Source organism: Pongo pygmaeus, chromosome X (assembly GCF_028885625.2).
Source record: "Pongo pygmaeus isolate AG05252 chromosome X, NHGRI_mPonPyg2-v2.0_pri, whole genome shotgun sequence".
NCBI classification, from domain to species: Eukaryota; Metazoa; Chordata; class Mammalia; order Primates; family Hominidae; genus Pongo; species Pongo pygmaeus.
This window is the reverse complement of record NC_072396.2, coordinates 128680273-128700727: the sequence shown is the minus strand read 5'-3', so window position 1 is coordinate 128700727 and position 20455 is coordinate 128680273. Positions and strand designations below refer to the sequence as shown.

General features: G+C 41.5%; 1 protein-coding gene across 2 annotated transcripts in view; it reads left to right on the top strand.

Moving 5' to 3' along the window:
- Positions 1 to 20455, top strand: part of TENM1 (teneurin transmembrane protein 1) — a 498370-nt gene that overhangs the window by 455519 nt on the left and 22396 nt on the right. For both annotated transcript variants that reach the window (XM_063659976.1, XM_054472526.2), the window contains 2 exons: positions 13781 to 13953; positions 15007 to 15242. In XM_063659976.1, coding sequence (XP_063516046.1) covers positions 13781 to 13953; positions 15007 to 15242 — 409 coding nt within the window. The remainder of the gene's footprint in view (positions 1 to 13780; positions 13954 to 15006; positions 15243 to 20455) is intronic.

The window sequence follows — 20455 nt, the reverse complement described above, 5'->3', positions numbered from 1 at the left end:
TTTGTTAGGTTTTTATTTGAAATTGTATTATACTGGGAAAATGCCTTAGTAATTGCTGAGTGTTGCATGCTGTTTTCTCCTAACAACCACCATTAAAAAAAAATGAAAAGTCAAGGAGAAAACTTTACCTAATTCCTAGAGTTCAGACCCATTTTTCCAGAGCAGTTTGCAGAGCATAATAATAAAAACATAGACTGCATCAAGGAAGACTCAAGTGTGGCACTGCAGGAGACAGGAATGAGGTAGAAGTACAAGTACTCAAGAAATTTACAACATCCCTGGGAAGATAAGGTGCAATTTCATTTAAATAACAAAACTATAGTTCTAAAGCAGCAAAGAAGCAGTGTGGCTTAACAACTATTTGTTGTGCCCTGTGGGGTTTAATGAATGAATAAATGAATGGGTGCCCAGCCCAGCCCAACTCAGTATAAGTTGCTGTGGGAGGTAAGAGAGAAGTTCAAATATAAGAAGTGGACCCTGGAAAGCAAGGGAAGAATTATGTGGGGCAAATGCTGAATAGGAGAGGCTCCATTCCATTGGCTGCTTCTGTAAAATGAAGAGCCAAATGCTCTGTACGGGATTGGGCTTCCTCAGGGTCCCTGCACAAGTTGAATAATCCAGCACATTTTGGCATTTATAGACTGGAACTGTGATAACTTTGTTTAATGGGGAACTAACACAAAGTGTGTCTGACAGCAAGCTACTAGGAGGTGCCTTAACACAGAAATAGAGAACATTGTCCTTGCCTTTTAAGGCATGGATGACCTTGTTTGCAAGTAAGCCTATCTAGAAAGCTGGTCTGTTGGCACTCGGGAAGCATTTTCCCCACAAAAGGAATTGCTGAGTTTTCTACCAGTATACTGAGTGAGCTAATCCATGGAATCTGAATTCGGAGTCTGGAATGGCATCAAAGTTGAAGAATGTGAGAAGTGGAGATGTTAAAGTAGAAGGGGTTCCAAGTGTGACTGTTTTGGGAGGATATAGAGAATATGTCCAGTCCCATGAAAGCCTCTTGAAGAAAGGGACAAAACAATTGGCCTTCAAGTTTTGGATCATTTTCCAAAGAAATGCCATCTATACAAAAGAGCCAGACAGCTATTTTGGTTTCACTTAGAAAAATGTATTCAGTTGTTTCTGTTGCAAGTCTTCCTCTATTTTTTGAAAGTAATTCTCTTACATCTTAATAAGAGTAATAAAAGCTACGGTTAGCTAAAGATTTACTAAGTGCCAGGTACTGGGCTAGGTAATTTACATATGTGACTTTATTTGATCCCCATAATAACAACATGGAATAGGTGCCCCTAAGTATGCCCACTTTATGGATGAGAAAACTGAAGGACAAAATAGTTAACTTGTCCTGATTCACATAAATATCCAGGATTCAACCAGCAAGAGCCTGTGTTTTTAAATATACTACCCTTAGAAAAGATAAAATTTCTAATGAGAAGTTTTAATGTCTTTTTTAAAAACTCAAGCCAGATCACACTGCAGCTGAAATTAGGCAAACAACTATTTTGAAAGCTAATGGTAGAATTCAGTCCCCCAGCAAGAAATGGCTGAAGTATTAACTAGTTTTCAAAAGAACCAGTTCAACCGTTCATGTATTTATTCAACAAATACATGAGCACCTACTACATACCATACAGTGTTCTAGGTGCTGCGGATATAGCTATGAATAAAACAGATAAAAATTCCTACTTTTATGGAACTTATATTGTACTGGAGGAAGATGAGGAAGATGTATACAATTTCAAATGGTGATAAGTTCTATGGAGAAAAATCTAGTAAAGTAAGGGAGATCAAGTGGGTGGAGCAGAAGAGGTTTTTATTTCAGATTGGGTGGACAGGAAAGGCCTCACCAAGAAGGTGACTTTTGCATAAAGATCTGTAGGAGATGAGAGTAAGCCATATGAATATCTGGGGGATGGGGGGTGGTATGAGGGGTATTCCAGGCAAAGGGAAGAGCAAGTATAAATGCCCTGCAGCAGGAGCAAGCCTGACACATTCAAGGAAGAGTAAGGCAGCCATTGTGATGGAAGTGGAATGAGTAACATTAATGAGGACATGAAATCAATTAAGTAACCAGAACTACTTCATGTAGGGCCTTGTAGGCTACTATAAAGACATTGAATTTTACTCTAAGAAGTGGAGCCACTGGAGAGTTTTGAGTAAAGAAGTGATATAAGCTGACTTTCATTTTTTTAAAAATCACTCTGTATTAAAAATGGACTGTGTAGTGGAAACAGGGGAACCTAACTGGGAAGCAGGAGGAACTATTGCAATAATGCAGGCAAAAGATGATGACTTGGACCAGGGAGTTGGGCCAGTAAGAGGTACTAAAATTCTGAATATATTTTGACAGTAGAGCTATCAGGACTTACAGAAAGATTGAGTATTGAGCGTGGGAGAAAGAGGGGTCGGAGATACCTCCAAAGTTTTCGGCCTGAGCAACTGGTTTTCATTTACCAAGAGGGGAAGACTATACAAGGAACATATTATACTGGAAGGTTGTGAGGTGGGAGATTGGGAATTCAGTTTTGGATATGATCAATTTAGTTAGGCATCTAAGTGAAAATATCAGGTAGACAATTGGATATATGAGTCTAGAATTGAGGGGAGAGGGTGGAGAGTGAAATTTGAGATGTACTAGTGTTTAGATTGTATTTAAAACCATGAGATGGGATGAGATCTCTCCATGAAAGTGAGTATAGACAATGAAGAAAAGAGATCTGAAGACTGACCATGAAGCACTCCATGTTTAGAATTGAAGATATGGGCCAGGCGCAGTGGCTCACACCTGTAATCCCTGAACTTTGGGAGGCCGAGGCAGGTGGATCACCTGAGGTCAGGAGTTCGAGACTAACCTGGCCAACATGATGAAACCCCGTCTCTACTAAACATACAAAAAATTAGCTGGGTGTGGTGGCGGGTACCTGTAATCTGAGTTACTCGGGAGGCCTGAGGCAGGAGAATCACTTGAACCCGGGAGGTGGAGGTTGCAGTGAGCTGAGATGGCGCCACTGCACTCCAGCCTGGGCAACAAGAGCGAAACTCTGTTTCAAAAAAAAAAAAAAAAGAAAGAAAAAGAAAAGAATTGAGGATATGAAGAGGAACCAGCAAAAGACACTAAGAAGGAAAGGCCAGTGAAGTGGAAAGAAAACTAAGAGAGTGGGATGTCCTGGAAGCCAGCTGTGTTAATCTGTTTGTGCTGCTATAACAAAATACCTTATACTGGGGAATTAATAAAGAACAGAAATTTATTTTTCACAGTTCTGGAGGTTGGGAAGTCCAAGGTCAAGATGCCAGCAGAGTCAGTGTCTGGTGAGGGCTACTCTCTGCTTCCAAAATGGCACTGCCTGCTGAGTCCTTATATGACAGAAGGGGGACAGTGAAAAAGGACCTAGCTGGTTCTCTCCAGCTCTTTTGTAAGATTGCTAATTGCGTTCATGAAGGCAGAGACAACATGACCTAATCACCTCCTAAAGGCCTCACCTCTTAGTACTATCACATCAGCAATTAAGTCTCAATATTTGAATTTGGGGGGACAAATTCGGATCATAGCACCAAATAAAACAGGTGATTCCAGAAGGAAAGAGTGAGCCGCTGTGCCAAATACTCCTGATAAGTAAGATGAGGACTTAGAATTGACCATTTGATTTAGCACTGTGATGCCGGTGCTGTGACACATGGGGGACCAAAGCCTGAGTAGAATATTCTCTTAAGAGAGAATGGATACACAAATGTTCGTAGCAACATTATTTATAATAGCTGAGAAGTATAAACAACTAAAATGCCTATCAAGTGGTGAGCAGACAAGCAAAATGTGATATATCCATGTCATGAAATAGTATTCAGCCATAAAAAGAAATGAAGTTCTGATACATGCTACAACGTGGATGAACCTCAAAAACATTATGCTCAGTGAAAGAATCCAGAAACAAAGGACCCTTCTGATTCCATTTATATGAGATGTCTAGAAGAGGCAAATCCATAAAGACAGAAAATAGATTAGTAGTTGCCAAGAGCTGAGGAGAAGAATGAATGGGGAGTGACTGTTAATTCACATGGAGTTTACTTTGGGGGTGACAGAAATGTTCCAGAAGTGGTGGTGATGGTTGCACAACATTGCGAATGTACTGTAAGTCTCTGGATTGTACAACTTAAAATGGTGATTTTTATGGTGTGAGAGTTATATCTCAATAATAATAATATAGAATGACTAGGAGGAGAGAGACTGAGACAGTGAGTAAAGAACTCTTTTGAGGAGTTTTGCTGTAAAGAGGAGCAGAGAAATTAGAGCTGGAGGAGAAGCAGAGTAAACAGAAGAGTTTTTTGAGTGAGAGAAATAACAGCATATTAGTATACTGATAAAAATGATCTAATATAGAGGGGAAAATTGATGATGCTGAAGAGAGAAGATAATTTTGTTGTCATATCAATTTGTGTGCCTGTTTTCCACTGGCATCACATTGATGCAGGCACTGTGTGGTAGGCAAGATTCTCATGGTGAATGGGGTCCAGGCCTATTACCAGGATTTGGCCAACAGTGAGTGAAAAGGTATCAACTAACATCATTGTTGAGCAACCAATCTTGAGCCACTAAACTATGAGAAACACAGACATCCACATGGGGGTAGTCATGAAATTTTATGACCACAAAGAGACATTAGATGTCATTTTACAAATGAAGAAACTGAAACCCAGAATAGGGAAGTAACTTGCCCATTCACATGCTAGTTGGCTTATCCAGAGTCAGGATAACAGAAAACAGAGGATCATGTGGGCTTACGAGAGTGACCATACAAAATCTAGAGGGCTAGAAAGTTTCCCCTCAAGTAGCAGTAAAAGAGGAATAGGTAGCACCAGGAGATGAAAAGGGAGGCTGAATAACCATTTGTTCTTACTCCCACCTTCTTAACTCCAGCCAGAATTATACTGAAACTCTCTTGGTCAAATAGCATCTGTTGAAAGGAGAAGGTACCTCTTCTCCTGAAGCAGTCTATTCTGGTGCTGAACAGCAGTCTTTAACAAAACACAGCTCCTGTCCCTTCTTGCCTGTAAACAGAAAGGAGCAACTTTCCAACCTTCATAATGTGACTAATCCCTCCTACAGTCTTTATACAATATCTGACTTTTTTCACTTTTGTCTTCTAGTCCTTTGGCTAGTTCTGAGCACTCCTTCAAGTTTTCTCTTGTCCTTCTGAAGTTGGAGAACACAGCATTTGACCTACTCTTCTAGTCAGGGTCAGAGCAGTGCTAAGGTCGGTAGAAGGCTGCTATGCCACTGATACCAGGCCCTCCTAAAAGAACTTGAGTAATTCCCTGAGGTAAAAGGGAGGCTTCTTTATGTGGACAAGGGGACAAATTGTTTGCACAGGTGGAAATATAAATTCTGCTCTGAGAGAAGCATGAGAGAAACAGAAACAGAAGTGAAATTTGGCAGGATGGAAGACTGCAGTGTAAAGGTAGCCCAGTCAGTAATCCATTCAACTTTCTATTATCTGCAGCTATCAGGAGGAAAAATGACGTAGATGACCCTGAACAGTGGATAATCCAAATGGGATTTTAAAATGCAACTTGTGTAGTGGTAGTGCATGGGCTTTTATTATGTAGTGTGATGTTGTTTATATAGTTCACTAATTTCCATAATTCCATTTGACTTGGACCAGGATCAGAATTGCACACCCCAAGTGTTAGTATTTGATGCATCACTGTTCATGAGTGTCCCAAGTGTCAGGGGGAAAAGCTGACCACAGAGAAACAGCTAACAAGGAAGTGATTGTCAAGGCAGGAATATTGGCCTGAGGCGGCACAGGTGGGCTTCTAATTGTAATAACCGTGCAGCAGCTGAGATCTGAGGGAGGGGCCTAGCAACTCGCACAGCAGACAAGCCTTTCTCCACAAGGCTGCAAGAGTAGCCAGGATGCCCTTGCTTGTTTCCCTGGCAAAGGCTTCTGCTCTACTAAACTGAAAAGGTCCCAGACTAAGGCCAAAGCATCAGTCATGTCACTACTGCTGGTCCATTCTGAGTTGACAGTTCCTTAGGCCCCTTGCCCTTTGTGGGAAGCCCTCCCACTTGAAGGAGACTCTCCGTTTACATGATCTCTTGATCCTTCGTCTTCTGCATTCTCTGTTTTCAGACTTTATTAACACATCCTCTCCTCCCATCAAGAAAACAAAAAACTAACTAACAAACAAACAAAAACACCAACCACTGACAGGTTGGAGAAGCCTTCATAATATCTCTGGGTATCTTCTAGACTGTTTTACAAATGCCCAGTTTTATCATGGATGGCTAATGACAGATTCCCCCTTCTCCCTTATAAGATCAGAAGGGGTAGGGGCCAAGACAAACAAGCCATGTCTCTGGGTGAGATATTTGCCTGGGGATAGGATGTGATTCCCATGCAGAAATGCTTATGTAATAATCAGTCATTCCAAACACATGTGATGTTTCCAATGCCTTCTAGAATCCCAGAGTAGAAAAGGAACTAAGGCATTGTATAGTTCAGCCCCATGCCTCCAGGCAGGTGAATGATTTCAATTAAACAAGAACATAGAAATGTTGACTGTTCCTTCAGATCTTTAGAAATAGAGAGTTGACACCCTTGCTCAGTCACCTCTCCTTGTGTTTTATGCCCTTGATAAGGATCAAGAGTGGGTAAAACAGAATTATCGTCGGTATTTCTGGGAAGAACTGAAATAAAGACAGAGTGAACAGAAGTAACAGAGACTGGTAGGGAAGTTTCGCTGAACTCCATAGCACATCTATGTAGCCTGAGTGTGCCCTCCCAGAAGCACTATCGATGGTTCTGTCTGTTCTATAACCACATTGGCTCTCATATCCACCCCCATCCTTTTTTTCACTGGCAGCATCCTATTTATACTCATTCAACAAGTACATGGAGTGAGATCTACTCTGTTCCAGACACGGAGAATATAAAAATGAATGAGACACTGTGTCCTCCCTCTAAAGATGTGAGAGTTGTACAGTCTAGTGGGGAAGACAAATCCGAATGATAGGCAATCACAATATATTTAACGAAGGCAACAGACCACCATCTTCTCTTATATGAACTGGGTCTGCAGCCTCCTAACAGTTCTCCCTGCTCCTTGCCTCCCCTTCCAAGACTCATTGCCACCAAAACACTGTTTGGATCATCCTTTTATCCCCTTGAAAAACTGTCTATGCTTCTTTATTGTATAAGCCTTATCTCTCACTACCCTCCTAGAGGAACCTTGTGCTCCAGCAATACTGGTCCCCCAGTAGACATCCCATCAGTCAGCGTGCCTTTCTTCATACCTCTATTTGGAATGCCTTCCTCCCCTTCCCAATCTCTACCTACCTTCTAGGATTCAAACACCACCTGCTTCTGCTCTTCCTCCTCCTATTCTGCTCAGCCCAGCTGGAAATGACCTTTGCCTCTTCTGAGATTCTACAGTTTCTTCTTTACAGAAATACATGGCAATATTCTGGCATTAGAGTTATTTGTCTGCATATCTTATCTGCCCTACTAGACTGTGAATTTCATTCAGCACTGTATCCCTGGTCCCTAGCACAAGACTCTGATATTTATTGAATGAAGGACAAATGAAGATAGAAGGACATTATGGACTTGGAACTGAATCATGGGAAGCCAAAGGAATTTATTAGTGAGAAAAGGGGAATCCCATATTTCCTAAAGAATTCTTATTAGGTTGGCCAGCTTTCTGACATGAAAGTGTAAAGAGGGTCTGACTATTTCCTTTAAAAGAGTAAGTAATGAATTTCTCTTCTATTATCTGCAATTTTTTTAAAAGCAAAGGTGTGGGAGCCTCTAGTTTTATCTTGAACAGTTTAACCCTGGCTTAAATTGTCCTCAAAGGAAAGGGCAAGCTATCCCTTATGAGAAAATACCAGGCCAAATATATTTTTAATCATGTGTAAATATCATCTCCCCAACTAAACTATATGCTTCTCAAGGACAAGAATGGATTCTGAATTTTCTTTACAAATGTTTCCTTTGCTCTATTGGGGTGCACATGTGTGCACATGCACACACACACACACACACTCACTCAAGTGCACATGCACACAGCCTATGACAGTGCTGAGGAAAAGGGTGAGTGTACTCAATACTTAACTGTCTGGTGCCCTCTGGGACCATCACAGTGGAACTCTGTAAAATCAGGACAGCAAGGGACAATTTGATATCAAATTTCCTCTTACCAAATCCACTTCTGATGGCTATGAAGGCAACTGTCATTTCCTGATGGCACAATTCAACAGCTATAATTTTCAGCCTGGTTAGGTGAGTGCTGTGCCCTGCATGCAAAGAGGGTGGGTTTGCTCCCATGCTGTGGCCTGAGGGGATTAGTTGGGGCATATCGGCTTGTATCTCTGCACCAAAGGATGGAGGCACCAAAGGGAAACACACAGCAGAAGAGATTTTGATTAAACTTGTTTCTTCGACACTCAGTCTGGAAAGATGCATTCCCCTGTGATGACAGAAAAAACTCAAGTAAGCTATAGGAAATCAAAGTCTCCCTCTATTTCTTATCCACTTTGAGCAATCTTTCCAAAGTTGTAGGAATTACCCGCTGATGTGTACATCTGCCTATTGTTCTTCCTTTGGAAATGACCCAGCAGAAGAGAGGTGGGGTCTGTATGTTTTGATCCAGGGCCATATTGAGCATCAGAGACACCACCCTGCAGGTACCATTAAATGTGATTGCTTTAACTGTGACTAGCAGAATTGGGGTATGTGAGTGTGTTGGAGTTGGGGTGCTTTGTTTATCATGGAGTTACAGTCAAATGTATACTTTCATTGGCCTCTCTGGCCACAGAAAGGAAATGAGGCAATATAACTTTCCAGCTACCCAACAACTGGACAGGCCCATGGGAAATATCTTATTCCCAACACCATTGCCTCCTTCACCAGAAAACACACACACACGTGCACACACACACACACGTGCACACACACACACACACACGAAGCAGTTTCCCAGCTAAATCTATCTGGGTAATTACAGTCTTATCTAGGAATCTTTAGCTTGCCTCTCTGAATATACTACTGTCAATATGGGGAGGAGGGATGGGTACAAAATATGTAGGAATATGCCTGTGCTCTTGGAAATAAGCTTTAAAATGTTTATCAGACAAAGACCATCAATAACTTAGCTGAAAAGGTGTTTGGGTGGGTGGACTAGGAAACCAGATTTAGCCACAGGTCACTGCAAAGGTTCATTGGGAATTCTGACCCTTGTACCCCTATGCATGGACGGCCCAATTGGTATCTGATCTTGTCATCTTGCTCTGATGAGTGGATGCAACCACTGCTCTTATCTTTATATGAGATCTTCCCTTAAAACAAGGGGCTGTGTGACTGAAGGAAACTGCCCCCAAGCTGGAAAGTCCATGTGGAACCTGCATCCATAGCATCTAAAATCAGCTTTCCTGAAGGAATGATAGAGTGAGCTTGCCAAGGGTTGAGGAATCCCTTTAGAAATCAGGAAAGGTCAGTGATGATGAACATTTTTTCATGTGTCTTTTGGCTGCATAAATGTCTTATTTTGAGAAGTGTCTGTTCATATCCTTCGCCCACTTGTTGATGGGGTTGTTTTTTTCTTGTAAATTTGTTGGGGTTCATTGTAGATTCTGGATATTAGGCCTTTGTCAGATGAGTAGATTGCAAAAATTTTCTCCCATTCTGTAGGTTGCCTGTTCACTCTGATGGTAGTTTCTTTTGCTGTGCAGAAGCTCTTGAGTTTAATTAGATCCCATTTGTCAATTTTGGCTTTTGTTGCCATTGCTTTTGGTGTTTTAGACATGAAGTCCTTGCCCATGCCTATGTCCTGAATGGTATTGCCTAGGTTTTCTTCTAGGGTTTTTATGGTTTTAGGTCTAATATTTAAGTCTTTAATCCATCTTGAATTAATTTTTGTATAAGATGTAAGGAAGGGATCCAGTTTCAGCTTTCTACATATGGCTGGCCAGTTTTCCCATCACCATTTATTAAATAGGGAATCCTTTCCCCATTTCTTGTTTTTGTCAGGTTTGTCAAAGATCAGATAGTCGTAGATATGCAGCATTATTTCTGAGGGCTCTGTTCTGTTCCATTGGTCTATATCTCTGTTTTGGTACCAGTACCATGCTGTTTTGGTTACCGTAGCCTTGTATGATAGTTTGAAGTCAGGTAGCATGATGCCTCCAGCTTTGTTCTTTTGGCTTAGGATAGACTTGGCAATGCGGGCTCTTTTTTTGGTTCCATATGAACTTTAAAGTAGTTTTTTCCAATTCTGTGAAGAAAGTTATTGGTAGCTTGATGGGGATGGCATTGAATCTATAAATTACCTTGGGCAGTATGGCCATTTTCACAATATTGATTCTTCCTACCCATGAGCATGGAATGTTCTTCCATTTGTTTGTATCCTCTTTTATTTCATTGAGCAGTGGTTTGTAGTTCTCCTTGAAGAGGTCCTTCACATCCCTTGTAAGTTGGATTCCTAGGTATTTTATTCTCTTTGAAGCAATTGTGAATGGGAGTTCACTCATGATTTGGCTCTCTGTTTGTCTGTTATTGGTGTATAAGAATGCTTGTGATTTTTGCACATTGATTTTGTATCCTGAGACTTTGCTGAAGTTGCTTATCAGCTTAAGGAGATTTTGGGCTGAGACGATGGGGTTTTCTAGATATACAATCATCTGCAAACAGGGACAATTTGACTTCCTCTTTTCCTAATTGAATACCCTTTATTTCCTTCTCCTGCCTGATTCCCCTGGCCAGAACTTCCAACACTATGTTGAATAGGAGTGGTGAGAGAGGGCATCCCTGTCTTGTGCCAGTTTTCAAAGGGAATGCTTCCAGTTTTTGCCCATTCAGTGTGATATTGGCTGTGGGTTTGTCATAGATAGCTCTTATTATTTTGAGATACGTCCCATCAATACCTAATTTATTGAGAGTTTTTACCATGAAGGGTTGTTGAATTTGGAGAAATAGGAACACTTTTACACTGTTGGTGGGACTGTAAACTAGTTCAACCATTGTGGAAGTCAGTGTGGCAATTCCTCAGGGATCTAGAACTAGAAATACCATTTGACCCAGCTATCCCATTACTGGGTATATACCCAAAGGATTATAAATCATGCTGCTATAAAGACACATGCACACGTATGTTTATTGTGGCACTATTCACAATAGCAAAGACTTGGAACCAACCCAAATGTCCAACAATGATAGACTGGATTAAGAAAATGTTGCACATATACACCATGGAATACTATGCAGCCATAAAAAACGATGAGCTCATGTCCTTTGTAGGGACATGGATGAAGCTGGAAACCATCATTCTCAGCAAACTATCACAAGGACAAAAAACCAAACACTGCATGTTCTCACTCATAGGTGGGAATTGAACAATGAGAACACATGGACACAGGAAGGGGAACATCACACACTAGGGCCTGTTGTGGGGTGGGGGGAGGGGGGATGGATAGCATTAGGAGATATACCTAATGTTAAATGACGAGTTAACGGGTGCAGCACACCAACATGGCACATGTATACATATGTAACAAACCTGCACGTTGTACACATGTACCCTAAAATTTAAAGTATAATAAAAAAAAGAAGAAGAAGAAAGAAAGAAATCAGGAAAGGGAAACCAATGAGGCAAAGTTGCTGGTGCCTCATGTGGAACAGAGAGGAAGTGTCTGCATAATCCAAGTTGTTGGGGCCCTAGTTCCCCTGATAAGAAAGGCATGCAGCAGCTTCCTTCTGTCTACTGCCTGCAAACTCCTGCCTCCTCTACCTTGGGAGAATAATGGCTGGACAGTGGGCCGGGCGTGGTGGCTCACACCTGTAATACCAGCACTTTGGGAGGCTGAGGCAGGGGGATCACATGAGGCCAGGAGTTGGATACCAGTCTGGCCAACATGGTGAAAACACATCTCTACTAAAAACACAAAAATTAGCCAGATGTAGTGGTACTCGTTTGTAATCCCAGCTACTCAGGGAGGCTAGGGCACAAGAATTGCTTGAACCCGGGAGGTGGAGGTTGCAGTGAGCCGAGATCACACCACTGCACTCCAGCCTGGGTGACAGAGCAAGACTGTCTCAAAAAAATTAATTAATTAATTTTTTTTTAAGAAAGGCTGGATATTATTGTTTTCCTCCCCTGGAAGGAAGACCAAACAGACAAGGTTGGGGCTAAAGTAGGTATTCGAGCCTTCCTATGCTCCGTTCTTGCCAGGGGCCTGCTTCTTGTAGCTACAGAGCCCCACAGCAGGCAGAACATGGGCAGTCTTTGCAGAGGGAAGGATTTTGCCATTAACCCCAGGAACAAACAGCACTCTTCAGTCTTTCTTTGATAATGAGTCCTTAGCTGCATAGTAGCACTGTGCCAACCATTTTGACTGAAATCCATTTAAACAAAGGAGACACCCAATTTAACATCTAAGGTTAGGCATATCTGTGATGTCAATAACCTATTTGATTCATTCTATTCACATATGTGACTGTTTTAACTGATAGTGTATATGCGTGTGTGCACACACGCACATGTATATGCAGAACTGAACTTTAGGTGGCATTATGTATAGGCTCAAGTTCAAGTCTGCCCTGTAAAGTACAGTCCAACTGCTTTTCCCAAGCCTTCCAAAGGCTGGTATAGTTATTAAAATTTGAGCAACTACCAGGCTGAGTTCTTTAGAATATAATGGATTAATACTGAATTACTATGCCACTTTGTGTAATTGTTGGGGGAGGGAGTAGTACAGCCAGTCTCTACCATTGTGTCCAGGCTGAATCCTGCTCATTTTGGGTAAAAAGAATATAATTGTTTAACATTTTAAAAGGCAAATAAAAGTGCTTAAATATTTTGTAATTTGCAACTTGAAAAGAAAACAGTAATGGGTTTCCAAATACATGTCTTTACTTTTAATGAAGTGTTTATTTTTCATGGTTCTATTGGCAATAAAAGAACAGCTCCACATCAAAAGCCTTCAGGGAAGCAGTTTTCATTTGGAGGACAGTGAGATTGCCAATAATTCCGATTTTTTTTTTTTTGGAAAAAGTAAACTCCCTAGACTATATTTCTAGATATAGGTTATAGTCTATTATCCCAGGTAATTATTTTTTGTCTCTTACTCATATAGACAAATTACAAAACATTATGTACTATACCCTAAAAAGATTTTTAAAATTTAAGTGACATCAAGATCAGAGGGCTCCAGAATGTTTTAATGAACATGTTTCCATTATCCTCTGTGCCTGTTCATTTTGTTGGAAGAATGATTCATTCATTTCAAATTTGGCAACTTTAAACAGCAGCAAATTATAATTTTCCCATCATAACCCAAAGTCAGTATATTGGCTTCTCAGCCTTTGACGGCCCTTTTGTACCTTCTTTTGCTTTGACAACAGCACCCTCTGCTGGGTTTTGTAATCCATCACATCTAATGGGATCGACCCAAATTGCAAACGGAGGTCTCCCTGCAACATTGCACACAGCAGGACATGATTCATAAATCAGTGTTCCACCCTGGTGATTCATTACCAGATATATTTTTTCTGTAAAACAGCACAGCTCAAGGAAGTCATCAAGAATTCAGAAGCTGCAAAAAATACCTTCGTTTGATTAATCATCTCTCTGACCTTTTTCTTCTTATTGAACAAGGTTAATAATACTTGTTATCACTCAAAGTTAAACTGTATTAGCTGCCAAGTGATTTTTATTTTGCAAAGGCCTGTTATCACTGCCGAGATGCTTCAAAGCTGGGATTGGTTACATTCCTCAGGTATGACCCCGAGGGACATCTGACCAATGCGACGTTTCCCACTGGAGAGGTCAGCAGCTTCCACAGTGACCTGGAGAAGCTGACAAAAGTGGAGCTAGATACTTCCAACCGTGAAAATGTCCTCATGTCAACCAACTTGACAGCAACTAGTACCATATATATTTTAAAACAAGGTAAGATTGTTTCCAGCGATATCTGACTGTAACAGCCCCTATCTCAACATCCACCTTGAAACCTGTGTATACCATTCATAAACAGAATTCACCTCTAGCTGAGAAGATGTACTCTTCCTGTTTTCCAGCTATGGAAGTTGAAACACAGACAAAATTCACACCTTTTACAAGTTCTCATATCAACTTTGGGCTCATCTCTGTGGGAATCATGAGGTTTAATCCCTGCCAAGTCTGCTCTGCTATCAACTTATTTCCCAATACCCAGCTGTTTGCAAAGGTCTTTCAGGGTCTGGCTAGGTTATATTAAATAAATGGAGCCTGGGCTCCAGCTGAGCTTAGCATTCTAGATCAACGCCAACATGGGTGAAGAAAAAGGAAAATCTTAGGATACAGACCAAGCAAGAATATAAGTGAAATGAGAGAATTAAAAACTCATTATATTTGAAGACAGAAAAGTAAGGAAGAACAGAAGAAGAAAGGAAGGAAGGGAGATAGGATTTGGAATGTCTTAGAAGCTAGAGGAGAAGTGCACAAAGAGAAATTGCTTTCTCTCTGCCCTCTCATTATGACCTCATTCTGTTGTTAGGTGGTGACGCCAGGCACTCTAAGAGTACACTAACTTTTGTTAGTGGTGTTTTGTGGAGTACGGCAACTGTGATGGTGGCCCCAGGTGGTAAGGTGCTAAGTTGAACTTCATACTCTTCTCATTCTAGCTCCCAGCATATCAAACTGAGGAGGCTGATCCAACAAGTCAGTGAGGGAGGGAATTCTTTAAACATGAAAAAAGAAAAAAACAAAAACAGCCTGCAGTGTTAGACAAGAGTCTTTTATCCAAGAAACAGATACTCCAGCTGTGAAAATAACAAGACCCAAATGGATAGGGAACACGTTTGCCTGTCAGAGCGGTAGTCTAGCCCAGAAGGCAGATAGGACCAGAGCACCCCACCTGCTTATCCCTTCCCAAACGTGCCTCCTAAAACTAAACCTGTCTCTTTTCTGCTTCCTGCTCTTCCCTTCCTTCCCCCTCTTCCTCCTTTGCTCTTCTGTCTACAGAAAATACTCAAAGTACCTATCGGGTGAGTCCAGATGGTTCCCTGCGTGTCACTTTTGCCAGCGGGATGGAGATCGGCCTCAGCTCAGAGCCCCACATCCTGGCAGGGGCAGTCAACCCTACCCTGGGCAAATGCAACATCTCATTGCCCGGAGAGCACAATGCAAACCTCATTGAGTGGCGGCAGAGGAAGGAGCAAAACAAAGGCAATGCTTCGGCTTTTGAAAGGAGGCTGAGGGTAAGGCTTGACTTTACACAAGATATAGAATTTTTATAAGTGTTTTGTTTGTTTGTTTGTTTGTTTGTGTAACTGCAGAGCCTCCCTAAACTGAAGTCCCATTTCTCCAAAGCTTTTCTAGGGACTGACTGGCTTATATGATATACTAATTCAAAAGAGGATGCTAATGGCCGATAATGGTTCAGTATCCTTAAATAAGCATTCTAATAGGAGCTTTCTTTGTCATTAGCCAGCTAAAGTGCTCTAATAGTAGCAATTTCAGGCACCAAGAAAGTCTGGCTGGAGAAATGTGTTTAGTCAAAGGAGGCCCTCCAGCACCCCTCCCAGCATGCCCTGGAGATGTTTATCAGGTTCACTGAGTTGACCGAGGTCCCTGCTTTCCAGGTAGTTCTTTGGAAAGACCTCTCAGGTACACACAAAAGGATGTGAGGCAAAAGGCAACATTTGGGCAAAGGCAAGTTAAGAGGAAAAAATCAGTGAATTATAGCATTGCCATGAATACATATCCAGGGCCAGAGGGATAAAGGACTGGTACTGAGACTGGGTTGAGGTACTCAGAGCTGCCTGGAGGAAGTTATAGATTAGGGAGTTTTAAAGTCCTTACCAAGCACAGTTCACCAGAGTTAACCAGGAGACCTCGGTCAGCTTTTCTGCAGCAAACAAAGCCTACAATCGCCATAGCACTCTGTCTACCTGTCTCCTCTTGAACATTAACCAGTGTTAGGATGATGTAGCCAACTTTCTACATGTAGTAACATTCAATATCAGCCCTAGAGCAACTGCCAACCTGCGGGAAATAATCACTCACTGTTGAGGCCAGATCTGCTTTGAGCACCTGTGTCACGCCTGATATACCGGGAAGGTTTATGTTATATATAAAGTTTTGGTGCCGCAGAAGGAATAGCACTCGAATATAAAATTTTCTTTTTAATTATCAGCAAGGCAAGTTACTTCTATAGAAGGGTGCGCCCTTACAGATGGAGCAATGGTGAGAGCACACTTGGACAAGGGAGGGGGGAGGGTTCTTTTCCCTGACGCACGTGTTGCTGTGTCGTTCCCCTATTGGCTAGGGTTAGACCGCACAGACTAAACTAATTCCGATTGGCTAATTTAAAGAAATGACGGGGTGAGTGTTTTGGCGGGAGTCAGGGCAGAGCAGGTAGCAGGTAATCTGAATGAGTTAGGGTGGAGCAGGTGATCCGAATGATTTAGGGTGGAGCGGGTAATCGGAATGAGTCAGGGTGTAGTAGGTAATTGAAAAAGGTTGCTTTACGAGGAAGTTAAGTTTAAAAGTAGAAGGCAAAGAATTGAACATACTGACATATTCATTATTTGAAAAGAAATTTAGAACTCATATCAAAAGTTTGGTAACCTTAAGGTTGTGGAAGTGCAACCCCCAAACAACCACCCAATTCCAGAGAGAGGCAGTCAAACCAGTCATATGGCTTGATATGAACAAAATAATCTACAGCAGTGCTCACTTTTCTTTTTTCTTTCTTTTTTTTTTTTTTTTTTTTTTTTTTGAGACAGAGTCTTGCTCTGTCGCCCAGGCTGGAGTGCAGTGGCATGATCTCGGCTCACTGCAAGCTCTGCCTCCCGGGTTCATGCCATTCTCCTGCCTCGGCCTCCCAAGTAGCTGGGACTACAGGTGCCCACCACCACACCTGGCTACTTTTTTGTATTTTTAGTAGAGACGGGATTTCACCGTGTTCGCCAGGATGGTCTTGATCTCCTGACCTTGTGATCCGCCCACCTCGGCCTCCCAAAGTGCTGGGATTACAGGCATGAGCCACCGCGCCCGGCCAGTGCTCACTTTTCAATCAGTTCTATTGGTGACACACAGCCACAGACTTTAGTGGGTGGTTTTTTTTTTTGTTTGGTTTTGTTTGGGTTTTTTTTTTTTAAGCTACTGAAATTTGTATGTGCACAAGTCAATTTTTATGTTTCGATTCCATTGACAAGTTTCTGACAGAATATTTACCAGATATGCCACTGAAAGGAGAAGTGAAACCAATCCAAATATCAAACCTCTGCGTGGGTAGCAGTAAAGATTTCTATCGGAATTCTTTGAGAAATAGGACCTCCTGGGTAGAATCCTGGATGGGGAAGTTAGAGAATCTAGCCTTGACACCCTATTTTACAAATGCTTTAAGAAATGCCTTGATTTTTTTTTCACCTGTAAAATAAAAGTGTACTACTAGAGAAAGTAAGAATTATCTACATATGGCTTATCGAGCTCATGGACTCATCACAGAAAAATTGTATTGAAGACATGATTTCTTAGTGCCTCTCCCAGCATATAGCCTCAAAAAAACTTTCTGAACCAAATCATATACTATGTGACTTTGGGATTTTTCATTCTTTAGGATAACTCATTCTATATTATGTGACCTTGGATGTTTCCATTTTCTAGAACAACCCATCCTGTTTTCTGTCCTCCATATGCACAGATAATGGAGAGAAACTATAAACTGTAATTTACACCCCATATCCCAAATTGTTCTTAATGCTGAGAAGCTAATGGTCATAAAACATTTGGGAGCTCATTAGTGTTAAGAAGTAAAGTGTTTAGTTAGTACTAATTATAATGTGACCCATTTCCAATCCTGTGGCAGAGTTGAGCAGATTTGCAGACTGGACTATAAGGGCAACAAATTCAAGGCCTTCTTCTCTATATCACTTCTAGGCTACTCCCTGAGGCCCTGTGACTGAAAAATGAGGCCTCTTATTGGCCAGGTGGTGTTACGATGGCATGCCCCTAGAAGTCTAATAACAATAACAATCATTTACGTATGTTTAGTGCCTCAGAGTGAACAAAATGGTTTCATAGCCAGGATTTTATTTGATCACCACAGCTGTCAATTGTTACTTTCAATTTACAGATAAGGCTACCAAGGCCCAGATAGGTTAAGTGATTTGCCCAAAGTCAACCAGCTATTAAGGATCAGAGCCAGAGCTAAAATGCAGGTTCTCACCTAGCATGGCACTCTTTCTACTACATCACACTGTGCTGCCTTGTTCCTTAAAATAATTAATCTATAAATCATTGCCCCACTCAGTGGAGCTACCTTGGCAGGGTCTGACTCCTCATTTCAATGCTGACAAAAAGAGACAAATAATCGACTCTAATGTACTGGCAAGTGTGGGAGGCACAGGACAACTGGCTGGCTTCCAGGCAGGAAAAGCATGAAGCAGGCAAAAAGAGGAAGGAGGCTGCTTAACTGGTTAATTTTTACCTGCTCTCCCTATTCCTAGTGATTTTTTTTATGCTGATACCTCAATTTCCCCAGATTTGGCATTTCCAATTTAATGAAATGAGTATGCTCCCAAAAGGGATATGTGAATCCAATTTTGACAAAGCAAATTCTCTTCCCCCACTGACGTTATTATTTCTGAGATGGCGTCCCTTCATTTCTGGTAGCTTTTCAAGGGACAAGCTGATGCCAGTTTTCTCTCTTCCTGGACCAAAATATGCAATGGCCCATTTGTAAGCATACAAAGAATAAGCTTCTCTGATGCTCTCAAGTTCCTCAATACCTTGGACTGAATCATTTATTTCTTCTAGTGAAGCTGTCATTTCAGACTGAGGGCAGGTGGAGCTATCAGAGCTGTTGAGACAGAATTTCCACGTCATACAACATAGAAACCCCTTCTGTACTGTGGGAAATGGGGCTCCCTTTTGATAACCCACACAAAAGTGTGGTTGTAATTTGCAAGTGTGCAGGCCATAAAGCACTAATTGTTCAAGGACAAAATAACAGGTTCATTTAAAGGCCCATTTGGTAAGATGATAGACGTCAAATGTTCCCAAAAGCTGCCAATCACACCTCCCCCAGACCTTTTAGCTGGAAAGAAAAAAAAATCAGAAAAGGACAGACCTATCTTTGGAGAATAATCAGTGATTTTTTTTCATGCAATGTCAGGATCCTTTTTAAGGTGAGGGAGGCAAACTTTTGGGAAACATGATACCCTGCTCAGCCTGAGCAGGCAAGGGATTTGTTACCTCTGAGCCATCCTTCACCAGCTCCATTAAGTGAAATAGGTCGCATTAACATCTTGAAATTTCATTTATTTAAAAAATCCATTTCCCCCCAACCTGAGTTGTGTTTGACTCATCTTCCTTCCTTGCAAGGCACTTTTGCATCTAGTCCATGTATCTGCTCATCTGCTGCATCAATCTGTCCCCATAAACACATTTCCCTGGACAATAGAGAAATTAGAGTGCAGATAACAATAGAGGCAATTGTAAAAGAATTGGGCATTCACCAAAAGCGTACTGGTTTAGGAACTACATCCAGTTTGTACCTTGCTATGACCATGGATAATAATGCTGTCATATGAGATTTGTCCCAGCTTTGGATCCCAGAGCTGTTTATAAGATTTTGTAGACTGAGTTGTAAGGTTATAGCAAAATCCCTGAACTGCAGCCTCCTTTATTAAAAGAAAAACAATGGAGGGGGCTTAGCACTTTATGACCAAAATTATAAAATCAGGTAGGATTATTATGTGTTTACAAGTGAAATGAAGCAAAGACTTATCTAAAACTCTCACCATTTACTTTTTTCCTCTACTCAAACACAACTGAGAATAGGGTAGGTTGGTTTTTAAATGAAACATGTGAGTGTTCAGATGTGAGCTGAGAAGGAGAAACAAGCTCGGTTGAACACAGGGTCTCAGGCTGACAAATGATGGGGAATTGGTGGGGGCAGCCAAGAGGGCTCTGGCCTCTTCCTCTATTCTCAGAAATTGCCTTGGTCCTCAGCTACAGGGTGCTCAGAGTTGGATTTTCATTCACTTAACACTGTTTTAACTTCCTTCTCCTCAGGTTTGGTGGAAGCATTTATTTTGTGAAAATTTAGATAAGGAGCCTGACAGGAGATATATTAATCAGATTAATCTATTTAAAAATATATCTGCAGTTTTCAGTCAAGTAACAGTGCTTTTCCCCCTAAGGAGCCCCCTGGAGACAGGAGATTTCCTATATCAAGGCTACTGGGCAGTATTGATTTTTGGGGTCCAGGAATTCTTGGGGCTTCCAAATCATAGAACCTGCTATATTTGGTTGTGTTTTTGTTTTTTTGTTTTTTGTCTCCCAGACTGGCATGTAGTGGCATGATCTTGGCTCACTGCAGCCTCTAACTCCCGGGCTCAAGCGAATCTCCCACCTCAGTCTCCTGAGTAGCTGGGACTACAGGCACATGCCACCATGCTCG